Source organism: Pristiophorus japonicus, chromosome 14 (assembly GCF_044704955.1).
Source record: "Pristiophorus japonicus isolate sPriJap1 chromosome 14, sPriJap1.hap1, whole genome shotgun sequence".
Lineage (NCBI taxonomy): Eukaryota > Metazoa > Chordata > Chondrichthyes > Pristiophoridae > Pristiophorus > Pristiophorus japonicus.
The window spans coordinates 35,365,392-35,380,759 of record NC_091990.1 but is presented as its reverse complement, the minus strand read 5'-3'; the positions used below and the strand labels follow the sequence as shown (position 1 = coordinate 35,380,759).

At 42.9% G+C, this 15,368-nt stretch overlaps 1 protein-coding gene across 2 annotated transcripts in view; it reads right to left on the bottom strand.

The window, feature by feature from the left end:
• Nucleotides 1-15,368, bottom strand: part of LOC139279857 (protein argonaute-3) — a 152,500-nt gene that overhangs the window by 48,884 nt on the left and 88,248 nt on the right. For both annotated transcript variants that reach the window (XM_070899128.1, XM_070899129.1), the window contains 2 exons: nucleotides 14,066-14,280; nucleotides 1,725-1,861 (listed from right to left, as the gene is read on the bottom strand). In XM_070899128.1, coding sequence (XP_070755229.1) covers nucleotides 1,725-1,861; nucleotides 14,066-14,280 — 352 coding nt within the window. The remainder of the gene's footprint in view (nucleotides 1-1,724; nucleotides 1,862-14,065; nucleotides 14,281-15,368) is intronic.

Below are 15,368 nucleotides of genomic sequence, written 5' to 3'. Positions count from 1 at the left end.
ATACTGTGAACAATAACACTTTTTCATACAAGTGGTCTCAAAAGCTTTTTGCAACTTCTATTTGCATGTGCTACCTGGGTACCAACATGCTTTCATGCTATATAATTGTTTGTTTGAAAAGAACAGGTTGTAAAGGACGTGAAAAGAAACAGATCTTCAAAGAAAATACAAATCTGAGCATTTCACGGTCAAAAAATTGAACCTTTTGTGGACCGAACTTCAATTCTATTAATCAACTGCTAATCGAATTCAGATACATTAAAGCCTGGTGGTTAATAATGCACAAAACAGCATTTTGACAACTCTATCAGAAAGGTGTTCCTGACGCATCACGAGCTGCAACTGTATTTTATGTTATGAAATGCAAATCATTTTTATTTTATGAATATTTTCCTGGGCTCTAAGGTAAACATTTTGTATTATAAAAGTAGATAAGTTATCAAAATAATCTAGAATTTGGAATGTACTGCCTTTTTAAGAGGAGCTGTGCTGGATTTGATCCTCCTTGATAGCATAGCAGTTGCTTGGTTCTGATGAAATTGATTTCAATGTCCTTGCTTCTGAAAAGGAAGAGTGTCATGGACAACTCTGGGTGGTGGCGCATGTTGATTAACACCCCCAGGGCCAATGTCACAATTAAGCTTTACCAAAATCCTTGAGACAACACACGTTCTGCCAAATTCCTGCCTGCCCTTTGGCTAAAGATTGGTGCATAAATGAAAGATTTTTTTTTGGAGGGGTGGGGCTTAAAAATAAGTAAATGCCAATTGAGAAGACTCATTAACAATTTGTATTTATATTGCGCCTTTATAGTAGTAAAACATCCCACAGCACTTCACAGAAGCACACCGAGACAAAAATTAACACCGAGCCAAAGAAGAGGGGGTGGTGACTAAAAACTTGGTCAGAGGTGAGTTTTAAGGAGCAACTTAAAGGAGGAGAGGGAGGTGAAGAGGTTTGGGGAGGGAATTCCAGACTTTAAGGCCGACACGGCTGAAAGCACAGCCACAAATGGTGGAGCGAAGGGCTCTGGGGATACACAAGAGGCCAGAGCTGGAGGAGCGCAGAGTTCTAGGACGGTTGTAGCACTGGAGAAGGTTGCAGAGATAGGAAGGGGCAAGGCCACAAAGGGATTTGAACATGAGGATGAGAATTTTAAAATTGAGGTGTTTGGGGACCAAGTGCCAATCTCGTTCAGCGAGTATAGGGATAATGGGTGAGCAAGACATGGTGCAGGATAGGATACAGGCAACAGAATTTGGGATTAGCTGAAGTTGGAGACGGGAGGTTGGGAGGCCGACCAGGAAAACATTAGAATGGGCAAGTCTGTCGGTAACAAAGCCATTGGTGAGGCTTTGACACCAGATAATTTCTTCTGAACAAAGCTCCAAATAGTTATGCATCGAGAACAGAATTTATTTAATAATAAATGGAACAATGCTAAAGTCGGCTACTACAATAGCATTTTAGTTTCTGCCTCCCTCTCTTCCCCTTTCATCCACAGAACCATCTCGGTTTTACCTTACTCAATATCCCCTCTCCCGGGGTGAGAGGAGCCACTACGCCACCACGCCACCTTCCCTCAGTCTAGACTGTCAAAAGCATTATGCAATACTTTTTAAACACCAACTATAAAATGAAATTTGAACACCAGTGGGAAAATTAACATGAGTAGTATTAGGTAACAGTTTGAGGAATGAACAGAACTAAATCATTGTACTCACCATCTATGTTCAGCATCATCTTCCACATGGCAGGTCTGACAGACTGATGGAAACCAAACCAGACCTCTCTACCCCCACCTAATGGATGGTCATACCCTTCGGGGGCAGAGAAGAAAGAGCGGCCAACAGGGGTGTACCTGTAAACAAAACACAACAAAAATTAAGAACACATGTCTAGGGTTGTGCACAACCTTTTCTAACTATTACTGCTTATACATTCAAAAGATGAAATAAAGCAGGAGGCCTTGAACAAGTGAGAGAGAGAGAGAATCAAATGATATTCCTTTTTGATATATAAAAGGAGCAGGAACTTAAAATATAAAGAAAGTAATGAAAGGTGCAAAAACAAAATATGAAAAAATCTTGCAAGGGATATTAAATTTAACCAAAATTTTTATAAATATATTTTTGGAAAGAGTGTAAAGGGGAATGCGAGCCCATTGAAGACAGATGCAGACGAGACTATAATAGATAATAAGGAAATGGCAGACTTGTTAAATGAGTATTTTGTATTGTTTTCACATTCGAGGAAGAGGACAAAATACCAGCAATTTAAGGGAACCTAAAAATGCAATAGGTGAAGAAACTGCAGGTGCGTTACTCATCATTTTCCAAAGTGCTCTACATTCAGGAATTGAGCCTTTGGATTGGAAAACTACAAATTTAACTCCACAAGGGAAGGGGGGGAAAACCAGGTAACTATGGACATGCCAGTTTAACATCAATTATACTGAAGTTATCGGAAGTTATAAAGGGACATAGACAAACAATGTGTGTGGGCAAAACTATGGCAGATGGAGTTCAATGTGGAGACGTGTGAAGTCATCCACTTCAGATCTGAGAAAGACAAATCATAATATTTTCTAATGGCAAGAGACTAGAAACTGTGAATGAGCAAAGGGGCATTAGTGTCCATGTACATAAATCACTAAAAGCTAGTACACAGGTACCAAAGGTAATCAAAAAGGCTAATGAAATGTTGGAAGAGGGTTGGAATTCAAAAGTAATGAAACGATGCTTCAGTTGTAGAGACTTGGTCAGACCTCATCTGGAGTACTGCCTTCAGTTTTGGACAACAAACCTCAGGGAAAATATATTGGCCTTGGAATAACAACTTTTATTTATATAGCGCCTTTAATGTAGTAAAACGTCCCAAGGCGCTTCACAACCGTATTACAAGACAAAACAGATAAATTTGACACAGCCACAAAAGAAGAAATTAAGGCAGATAACCAAAAGCTTGTTTAAAAAGGTAGGTTTTAAGGAGCGTCTTAAAGGAGGAAAGCGAGGTAGAGAGGCAGAGAGGCAGAGAAGTTTAGGAGGGAATTCCAGAGTTTAGGGCCTAAACAGCTGAAGGCACGGCTAGCGATGGTTGAGCAGTTATAAGAGGGATGTTCAAGAGGCCAGAATTTGAGGAGTGCAGGCATCTTGTGGGGTTGTGAGGCTGAAAAACATTATAGAGATACAGTGCAGAGTCACCAGTATGATACTGTGGCTTAAAGGGTTAAATAATGAGGACAGTTTGCATAAAGTTGGCTTGTATTCCTTTGAGTTTAGAGGGTTGATCTAATTGAGGGTCTGGGGGGAAAATGGCTGAAATACAAGTGACACCAGAAAAGGCTGCAGCAGGACTATCTGTCTTTCACCTTATAAGCTATCACATGACTTTTGGTGCCATCTTTTCTGATTCATAGATTTTTCAAATTTTTTGAATGAGTGCATCATCATAGGCAGTCCCTCGTACATGTTAAAAGTAAATGATCTCTGTAGTGCAGAATGGAACACTTTTTTTCTCCTATATTTATCACTTAAGTGTCAACATTAAACCTAACCACAGATAATGAATTGGCCAAATAGAGTGAAATCCCCTTTACTCTGTTCCACCAATGTACCTTCAGGTCCAACCTCGACAACACCTCGAGCCTCACTCCAGGATTTGAGCACATAATCTATGCTAACACTCCAGTGCAGTATTAAGGGAGCGCCACATTGTAAAAGGTACATTGGTACTTCTGATAAGACGATAAACTAAGGTCCCTTGATTAGGGAACGTTAAAGATTACATGGGATTACTGTGAAGAGGAGCAAGAATTCTCCCAATGGTCTAGTTAATATTCCCACTTCAAATACCACCACATAAACAGAACAACTAATCATCCATCTCATTGTTGTTTGTAGAATCTTGCTGTGTGCAGAACATCTGCTGTGTTTGCTAACATAAGAGATTTTGCATTTCAAAGCAATCGCTTAATGTGAAGTATTCGTGGACAATTCAGAGGTGAGATTGTGACAAAAATGTTTGACTTGGTTAGATAATGTTCTGGCTTCTTTATTGCTGACCACAATACAAACACAAGGCTACGGGCTGTTATTGCTGGTGGCTTTCTGAAAGCTGGATAAAATTTACATTACAGTCTGGCTAATATTTGTACTTTAGAGCAAGGCAAATATTTATGTAGCTTTGGAACTTGGTAGGATGACTGTGCACAATGCACCTCGTCAGTGACCTGCCTCACAGGTAATTTAAAGTATTCGGTACAGATCAATGATTCAAACCATCTCATCCAATTCCAAACATTCTAGGAGATGTCCATCCTAGATTGGCAGCTCTGTCTGGGGGGATGCTGTGGGATAGGCATGTTGGGGTGGTGGGGGCACAGCCAATGATTCGTTTTAGTCTCTGATAGGCAGCAATAGACTGGAGCTTTTAATTGTGACTTATATTTGGCTGCGTAAGTTTAGTGAGTGAGTGAGGCCAGTCAGCAGTAAGATGAAGCTGAAACAGTGGCTCTGTCATAGGAAGTGCATAACTGTTTCAAGGATTACTTTTATCTTCAAAAGGTAGTGCAGTCAAAGCACGGTTGTTGTTTTGACATTGAAAAGAATAGTAAATATATTCCTTGTACTGAATACAGCTTATTTACCAGTTTAATGGTAAATAAATTTGTCTATTGGTTTATAGCCTCAGCCTCAATCTGATTTAGAGCATACATTCAATTAATACAGAAGATGGAGGAAACATGCATTGGCATGTGATACTTGCCAGTAAGCCAGAAAACAGTGCCATGGGCTCTTTGCTCGATTCCTGGGTCTCATTACATTTACTTGGTATTGGGCAGATAAAAGCACTTTCTGGTCCATAAGGGACATGAGATCTGCTTGCAGAAGTGGTCATTGACATTGAACCACATAGCATATCTAATGTAAAAATGCAACAATAAGGAATGATAAGTTCACTGGTGTGCAATTTCTCTACTTCCCACACTAACTGCTTCTGTAGCCTGAATTTGCCAATCAGTGCCAAATTAAAGGCAGTTTTCCAACCACAATAGCAAGGAGACTTTTATTGCATCAGTGCATGTTGCCGAGTACCTGAGGTAAAAATACAGTGCTATATACTAAACCACTGTACCAGTCAATCTCCATCTGGACGCAGTTCAAATGGAAACTGTTCCATTAATCAAGTTAGGTTAGGATGGCTGCTTAAGTTCTGGGCTAACTAACATTTTAAACTTGGTGTATGGGACATAAGTATGTATGTCTTGCAATTTCATCAGTGAACTGAAAGTAGATTTAAAAGAATACTATGTTGCAAGAATAATAATGAAACTTTGATAATCAAATTTGATTACCAGATCGAACAGTAATTACCAGAGTACATAGAACAGAGCACTGAAACCACTTAAAAAAAAATTTGTTCTGGGATGTGGGCGTCGCTGGCAAGGTCAGCATTTATTGCACATCCCTAACTGCCCTTGAGAAGATGGTGGGGAGCAGCCTTCTTGAACTGCTGCAGTCCTTGTGGTGAAGGTGCTCCCACAGTGCTGTTTGGGAGGGAGCTCCAGGATTTTCACCCAGCGACGATGAAGGAACAGCAATATATTTCCAAGTCAGGGTGTGTAACTTGGAGGGGAACATGGGGGTGGTTGTGTTCCCATGCGCCTACTGCCCTTGTCCTTCTAGGTGGAAGAGGTCGCGGATTTGGGAGGTGCTGCCGAAGAAGCCTTGGTGAGTTGCTGCAGTGCATCTTGTAGATGGTACTCACAGTACGCCAGTGGTGGACGGAGTGAATGTTTGGGGTGGTGGATGGAGTGCCAATCAGGGGGGCTGCTTTGTTCTGGGTGGTGTCGAGCTTCACTCATCCAGGCAAGTGGAGAATATTCCATCACACTCCTGACTTGTGCCTTGTAGATGGTGGAAAGGCTTTGGGAAGTCAGGAGGTTGGACACTCACCGAAGAATACGCAGCCTCTGACCTGTTCTTGTTGCCACAGTATGTGTGTGGCTGGTCCAGTTAAGTTTCTGGTTAATGGTGACCCCCCCCAGGATGTTGGTGGGGGATTTGGCGAGAATAATGGCATTCAATTTCAAGAGGAGGTGTTTAGACTCTCGCTTGTTGGAGATGGTCATTGCCTGTCACTTGTGTGGCACGAATGTTACTTGCCACTTATCAGCTCAAATCTGAATGTCGTCCAGGTCTTGCTGCATGTGGGCATGGACTGCTTCATTTTCTGAGGAGTTGTGAAAGGATCTGAATACTGCAATCATCAGTGAACATCCCCAATTCTGACCTCATGATGGAGGGAAGGTCATTGATGAAACAGCTGAAGATGGTTGGGCTGAGGACACTGCCCTGAGGAACTCCTGCAGTGATGTCCTCGGGCTGAAATAATTGACCTCCAACAACCACCTTCCTTTGTGCTAGGTATGACCCCAGCCAGTGGAGAGTTTCCCCCCCCCCCCCCCGATTCCCATTGACTTCAATTTTATTAGGGCTCCTTGATCAATACTTGGTCAAATGCTGCCTTGATGTCAAAGGCAGTTACTCTCATTTCATCTCGGGAATTCAATTCTTATGTCCATGTTTGGACCAAGGCTGTAATGAGGTCTGGAGCAGAGTGGTCCAGGTGGAACCCAAACTGAGCATTGGTGAGCAGGTTATTGCTAAGTGCCACTTGATAGCACTGTCGACAACACTTTCCATCAGTTTGCTGATGATTGAGAGTAGACTGATGGGATAGCAATTGGCTGGATTGGATTTGTCCTGCTTTTTGTGACAGGTCATACTTGGGCAGTTTTCCATATCGATGAGTAGAGTCAGTGTTGTAGCTGTACTGGAACAGCTTGGCTAGAGGCACAGCTAGTTCTGGAGCACAAGTCTTCTGCACGACAGCCAGGATGTTGTCAGGTCCCACAGCCTTTGCTGTATCCAGTGCAATCAGCCATTGATATCACGTGGAGTGAATCGAATTGGCTGACGTCTGGCTTGTGTGATGGTGGGGACCTCAGGAGAAGGCCGAGATGGATCATTCACTCAGCACTTCTGGCTGGACATGGTTGCCAATGTTTCAGCCTTGTCTTTTGCATCTGTGTGCTTGGCTCCGCCATCATTGAGGATGGGGATATTCTCCTCCCGTTAGTTGTTTAATTGTCCACCACCATTCATGACTAGATGTGGCAGGACTGCAGAGCTTTGATCTGATCCGTTGATTGTGGGATCGCTTAGCTCTGTTTATAACATGCTGCTTCAGTTGTTTAGCATGCATATAGTCCTGTGTTGCAGCTTTCCCAGATTGGTACCTCATTTTTAGGTACGCCTTGTGCTGCTCCTGTCATAATCTGCTGCACTCCTCATTGAACTAGGGTTGGTCCCCTGGCTTGATGGTAATGGTAGAATGAGGGATAAGGTTATAGATTGTGATGGAATACAATGCTACTGCTGCTGCTTGTGGCCCACAGCACCTCATGGATGTTTTGAGCTGCTAGATCTGTTCTGAATCTATCCCATTTAGCATGGTGGTAGTGCCACACAACACGATGGAGAGCGTCTTCAGTGCGAAGACGGGACTTTGCGGTGATCATTGCTACCAATGCCGATATGGACAGATGCATCTGCGACAGGTGGATTGGTGAGGACGAGATCAAGTAGGTTTTTCCCTCATGTTGGTGTTCTCACACCTGCTGCAGGCCCAATCTGGCAGCTATGTCCTGCAGGACTCGGCCAGTAGTGGTGCTACTCTTGGTGAGGGATATTGAAGTCCCCCACCCAGAGTACATTCTGTGCCCTTGCTACCCTCAGTGCTTCTTCTAAGTGGTGTTCAACATGGAGGAGTACTGATTCCTCAGCTGTGGGAGGGCAGTTGGTGGTAATCAGCAGGTGATTTCCTTGCCCATGTTTGACCTGAAGCCATGAGACCTCATGAGGCGAGGAATCCCAGGGCCAATTTCTCCCAACTGTATACCACTGTGCCGCTACCTTGAGTGGGCCTTTCCTGTCGGTGGGTCAGGACATACCCAGGGGTGGTGATAGAAGAGTCTGGGACATTGGCAGAAAGGTATGATTCTGTGAGTATGACGATGTCAGGCTGTTGCTTGACTAGTCTGTGGAAGGGCTCTCCTAATTTTAGTGAGGAGGACTTTGCAGGGTCGACTGGGCTGTGTGTGCCGTTGTCATGACCAAAGCCAGTGCCGAGGTCAATGCCGGGTGGTGCGTCCGGTTTTATTCTTATTATTGTTTCTTATAGCGGTTTGTTATAACTAAGTGGCTTGCTGGGCCATTTCAGAGGGCAGTTAAGAGTCAACCACATTGCTGTGGGTCTGGAGTCACAGGTAAGCCAGTCCAGGTAAGGGCGGCAGATTTCCTCTCCTAAAAAGGACATTAGTGAACCAAATGGGGTTTTATGAAATCCGGTAGTTTCATGGTCACCATTACTGATACTAGCTTTTAAAATGTAATTAACTGAATTTAAATTCCCCAGCAGAGGTGGTGGGATTTGTCTCCGGATTATTAATCCAGGCCTCTCGATTACGAGTCCCGTAACTTAGAAAACATGGATGTGTATAAATTCTGGAGCGCGTTCTGGAAATTCCAATTATTAGTGAGAAAATATTAAACGACTTAATGTTTGCATTTTATTCAGAGAAAAGTATTAAATGAAAAGTGCGGTATTTTAATTCTGATTGTCATGCTCTCATAAAATTCACTCCTGAAATGTCGAATAGCAAATGAAAAATTGTTCCGTTTGTCACAGTTGTAAAGCACCTGAAAGTATACTTGCATTGTGCAGCGTGGAACACGGAACCCTTGGATGCTGCAGCCTGTCTACCGATCACCAATTTAACTGTATGACTTGCCAACAAGAATTTTGATAATTTAATAAAATTGTTCAGTTTGCATTATTATTGAATTTAGGAGTTACATAAAATCCTTTGTTCACGAAAAACAATTCCAAATCAAAAATGAAGCACTAGATCAATATGCCATTACATGCAATGCATTGCTAGTATCACTTATTGCAATCTTTCTTGCTATTTGATATATTTCAAATCATTTACTGGTAACAAACCAAAGGGAAAACAAAATCCTTTAAGTAATCATCTTTGAAAAAAACAAACAAACAGGACTTCAGGTATTATGTTGCAGCGATTCAAAAAGGAGAAAGACACCATTTCATAATCATTTTGTTTCAAATAATACCCTGCAGAGCAAACAGTAAAAACACTCTATGGCCCTAAAATGGAACGAGTTGCAAGAAAGATTACACAACTTTACTGTCTTGCATTGTGACAGAGAATTTTGTTAGTCATGAGAAAGTTAACTTTCTTTGTCAGATCTTCATTCTTAAAAGGGAAGGATTCTTCACACATGGTTAGGTTAGCCCCAGGTAGCCGTGGATAGGGTCACACATTAGGCTGTCACCCAGGTGAGCTACTCTTTTTGAAGTGTAAAAATGTAGAGCCTTTCCTGCGTCATCAATTTGTTTTGCTGCAGAAGCTAAAAGACATGTACAAAAAGCCATCTAACTAAAACAGTCACTACCAAAATGAAAAGAACAGTACCAGATGAGAAGCATTAACCCTACAATACAGGCAAGCTAGGTTGTGTTTCCATGAAATTTTCACAAATGAGTGGGATTTTAACCAAGTAACACCAATTACAAATCTACAAGAGGAATTTATTTTGACAGGAATGATACAACAATTATTTTAGGAAGTGGGTGATGTAATTCGTTAGTACAGAGGTGTTCAGGATATGGGAACATGCAGGCCTTTGGGGTCCTTTGATCCATCACACAAAGCTCCCGCTGCTCCCTTTCTTTACTCAATTTCAACTTCAGATCTTCAAAGTTCCCAGATTAGTCAATTTGAACTGATCAGGGAATCAGCCTTTCAAGCTGGAAACTTTTCAGAGCTGAAGCCTCTAAGCTTTCAAGATTGAAGGAGGATGAAGAAAGCCAGCTGTGTCCCCAGGTGGCTCTGAAAGTATGGAGATCTCAAGGCCAACTGCCCAATCTACTCATCCTCCTATCCAAGCCACCCTCTTCCAAGCTTAGCCAGTTTCATTCTCAACACTGCTGTTTCCTACTCTTAGGGTTTACTCCTCACCCCATGTTGCCATTCCCCATTACCAAGCTCAATAACTCCTCTCCTGCTCTCCGACAAGCCACATTAGCCAATCCTTTCTCCATACTAGCTCTGCAGCCATTCTTCTCTCACAGGATACGTTCCTTTCCTCATCTTGGATTACTGCCCAGTTACACTCGCAACTCATCTCCTACAATTAGTTTCCTCTTTCTCTGGTTTGACTTACTGCCACCTCCATTGCAAAACACTGCAGCCTTTCCAAGAACCCAGTACCAGTACAGATCACTGACCATTCCTTTACTACAGTGTGTCCTCTCACCCATGACCCCCCTCTTCCTCTCCAGATATCACAAGCCATTTATTGGTTCCTACAAACCTCATCCACTGCATCCGCCTACAAGTACCTTCATAATTAACAAAAATGTTCATTGCATCTCATGTCTGTCTGGAGTATATACCTTTAAGGCTATTTTCTCACTCCTTCTTCACATTAGCAACAGACTTAAGTCAAAGCCAATATATTTTAATCCTGGATGAGAGAGCGAGAGGTGGAAAGTAGAGGGATTGCTTACATTTTTCTGTGTATGTGGGTTTGGAATTTTAGTGTATGGGGATTTCACTTTCTATAGGAATCTCACCACCGGGGTTTTTTTGAAGTGTGTATGGGGAGGAAGATCTTGTACGCCGTAATCAGGGACTTGCATTCCTTGTGTATGGAGGCTTGCATTCCTATTTCATCATATGCAACCCACTCACTATTTTTGATATCCAGCTTCTAGCGCAAAAAGGTTGAATATCTCTGGAATCTAGGTTTCAATCTAGCCCAGGCTGATGGAACTGAAGTTTCTTTGTATTGGCTGTAAAGTTCCTAACTGAATGAAGTTCAGGCAGGCTCAATCCAGTTTCTTATGGCGCAAGTACATGGTTAAAAAAACTGCCTTTAATACAGCACAGGTTGCAATTTCATTCAAAGACTATTAGGATAACAAGTGTTAGAAGTAAAGATATTCAAATTGTTCCATTGGGGAATAAGCTTGAAGCTGAAATACAGCAGGAAGAGATTTCTATAAATATATCAAGTACATACAGGTACGACCTCCCAAATCTGGAAACCTCGGGACGGAGGTCGATCCGGATTTCGGGTATTTCCGGATTTCAGAACAATTTCCACGTTCCAAATCCAGAAACGCCTGGGCCGAGGTTTGGGTATTTCAGAACAGAAAACTTGGGCCTTGCTCCCTCTCCAAAACTTGGGCCTTGCTCTCTCTCCGTGCCGACCCGACCTAGGAGGGAACACCGGAGGCAGCGGGGAAAAGAGGAGCGCGCGGTACTTATATGACAGTGCAGACTCGGGAAATGCCATGGTTGAGAGTTCGAGCCTCACCTGGAGCAGCTAATGCTTTTGATTGTGAGTAGAGGCAGTTTCACTCTTAAACCAGTAACTCTGTTGTAAAGCATAATGTGCCGGAAACAGCCTTGATTCCAACACACTGACAAGACATTTGTCACAAAGGGGAAGATGTGTAAACTCACGGGTTATCTGCACATGTTTCCTGCACCATGTTCAACAGAAAAAAGGATTCTCCTGAACACATTACTGAGATTTTTGTGATCAGTGGCACAATGATTCGTTGATTCTATTCTATAGAAACATTCAAAGATTGTCGATTGGAGTCCCACCAAAGTCCAATTTTAGGAAGGATTCCTTGGTTCAGACGCTGGAAAGCGAAATTTTGCGGCAAAACCGCAACAGTCTGCTCTCCGTCTGCGCAGCATCTGCCGCTCGCGATGCGATGGCCGGAAGGGTTAATGCATTGGGCTTGAAATCCACTCAGGTTTACCTGCTAACTGTAGTACTGTTTAAAGCTCTGCTCAATACTATAATAAATAAGAGCTGGAGCTGCCGGCCTGCATTTCCCTCTCTGAGCCTGAGCAATCTGCCAGCGAGGGAACACCGGAGGCAGCGGGGAGAGGAGCAGCCGCCAGTGCCACAAAAAATAAAGTCCGGTTTTCAGAACATAGTTCCGGATTTCAGACAACCCCTCCTCTGATCTGTGCTATGTCTGGATTTCGGAACATTCCGGTTTTTGGAACTCCGGATTTCGGAGGTTGTACCTGTAATACCTGTTCTGGGTGTCACCTTGATAAGTGCAAATATTGATCAAACAAATAATTACCTGCCCAATGACATGGGGAAAATGTGTTGCAACGTGAAAGAACCTAAATCATTTCACAACCCGTTAAACTCTATTCTGAATTCACCTTCACTTAGATTTCCATTTGAGCTTCCTCCTCTTCCCACCAGTCCTGGTCAGGATATCTGGGAGTGAGGGAAGGGATCTTCCCGAACTGTTCATAGAACAGAGAAAATAGGTGCAGGAGTAGGGAATTCGGCCCTTCAAGCCTGCACCACCATTCAATAAGATCATGGCTAATCATTCACCTCAGTACCCCTTTCCTGCTTCCTCGCCATACCCATTGATCCCTTTAGTCATAAGGGCCATATCTAGCTCCCTCTTGAATATATTTAACGAACTGGCAACAACTACTCTCTGCGGTAGAGAATTCCACAGGTTCACAACTCTGAGTGAAGAAGTTTCTCCTCATCTCAGTCCTAAATGGCTTACCCCTTATCCTTAGACCGTGACCCCTGGTTCTGGACTTCCCCAACATCGGGAACATTCTTTCTGCATCTAATCTGTCCAATCCCGTCAGAATTTTATGTTTCTGTGAGATCCCCTCTCATTCTTTTAAACTCCAGTAAATACAGGCCCAGTCGATCCTCATATATGTCAGTCCTGCCATCCCGGGAATCAGTTTGGTGAACCTTCGTTGCACTCCCTCAATAGCAAGAACGTCCTTCCTCAGGTTAGGAGACCAAAACTGAACACAATATTCCAGGTGAGGCCTCACCAAGGCCCTGCATTGCTCCTATACTCAAATCCCCTAGCTATGAAGGCCAACATGCCATTTGCCTTCTTCACCGCCTGTTTTACCTGCATGCCAACTTTCAATGACTGATGTACCATGACACCCAGGTCTCGTTGCACCTCCCCTTTTCCTAATCTGCCGCCATTCAGATAATATTCTGGCTTCAAGTTTTTGCCACCAAAGTGGATAACTTCACATTTATCCACATTATACTGCATCTGCCATGCATTTGCCCATTCACCTAACCTGTCCAAGTCACCCTGCAGTCTCTTAGCATCCTTCTCACAGCTCACGCCGCCACCCAGCTTAGTGTCATCTGCAAACTTGGAGATATTACACTCAATTCCATAAAAGCTCTTTGGCAGGAACAGCAAAATAAAGCACCATTGCTGTTTCCTTAATCAATTCACAATGAACCTTGCCAGAAATATATCTATTACTAACCTGGGCCCCGAAATTCCAGAGGTATTACTGATCATCTTTTATAACTTCAGTGGGTGATTGAAGAAACCCCCAAAGTTAAGGCGAGAAACCGGGAGGACCCCCACAGAGTTCCCAGGTGTTGGTTTTCACAAACCAACCCTGGAATGTTTACGTTGTATCTGACTGATGTCTCAAATGCTGCACTAAATTTACAATATCTTAAGATGAACGAGAAGGTTTTAAATTTATTTTAGTTTTATTAGCTGATAATGTGGAAGCCGATATTATAACAAAGCAAAATGGAGGAAAGTTTTTGTATCATCAACATGAGACGCTGATATCAGGACTTGGCAGGAACAGCAAAATAAAGCTCCATTTCGGTTTCCTTAATCAATTCACAATGAATTACAGAGCAGCACTGGAAGAAACTGAGGAGGAAGAAAGACATCACTTGCCTACCTTTTCAAATGGGGAGTACTGCCTGGAGATTTAGAGGCAGAGGGAAGAATAAAACCAGGATAACCCACAATAAAAATAAATGGTTTATCTCACTGCTCTTGGTGGATTAAGAACTTTCCAAAATCAAAATCAAGAGCTTAGTAAGAATTTTGAGTTGATACTCACTTCATGGAGGGGAGGTGTCGGAGGACAACATCGACAGCATGTACAGGATTTGTGCTGAGTGGTTTGTCTAGATCCAACCCGGGCAGCAGCTCTGGCATACTACGACCTGTCAGAACTTCATGCAGTAAGTGCCAGCTCACTCTTGAAACAAATTTTATTGACACCCTGAAAATTCGGTCCTTCCCTTCTCCTGGTAATGTCACCTCCAAATCGACCTTCAAAAATAAAAGTTGTAAGCCAATCTATGACATTCCTTCATGTGCAATAGCGGTAGTTTTATTGCAAAAAGCTAACTGTCCAGTGAAAAATATCAGGGACTGGATATGGGTTATTGTAATGACTCCTTCACCTTGAGATCTGAGCTCATTATTATTATTGTAATACAGCCCAAACTAATGGTGGGAAAGGTACAACAGTCAACTTGTTGGCTGCAAGGGTGTCCACATGAAAATGGGTTTGGGTAGTCTTAATCCATTTCAGGCCAACAGCACAAAAACTGCAACAATTTAGCAATTTTCGTATTTTGGGAAATAGCACACTGGTGCAGTAAGGGCGGGCGGTCTGCTGAGTTGGGGGAGAACGCACATTGTTGGGACAGAGCAGATACAGCTCCAAAACAGGCTCCAAGCATCACCTCAGACCAGCTCTAATTTTCTGTGGCAAGTTTAGTTCGTATCTACTGCACAAATACAGCAACTTTACGTTGTTCAATACAGATCAATGGTAAGTCAGACAGCGAGATGCCATTTTTGTGAAGCTAACGGCAGAGCGACACATCTCACAGCAACTTTTGCTACTATCTGCCCTTGCCTGAAGTTTTTTGAGGAAGGTCGCCACTCTGCCATGGGTGAGAGGGCAGCATGGAATTTCTGGCAGATAGTCACAAGAACTATACCGGTTTCCATGTTATGAGGAGCGGGTAGACAAGTAGGCACTGGGCTAGGCCCTGCAGTATTGGGGAAAAAATGCCATGGTCCTTGTGTTCTCCCGGACTGCTGTCCAGAATGGCTGAATATAAGTCATGACCAGAATATCTGTAGATGAGTGCCAGTCTGGTCACAATCCCTGGATCAATAATCTAGTATGGAGAGGTAGAATTTGTCACTACCTTGAGTTCGCTATTACAGGTTTTAAGTGAACTCAAAATCTTGCACCATAAAAACAAATTTAAAGATACAACTCAATGATAGGTTTTTGGATTCCAGAGGAATCAAGGATATGTAGATCGGGCGGGAAAGTAGAGTTGAAGTCAAAGGTCAGCCATCATCTTATTGAATGGTGGAGCAGGCTCGAATGTCCTACA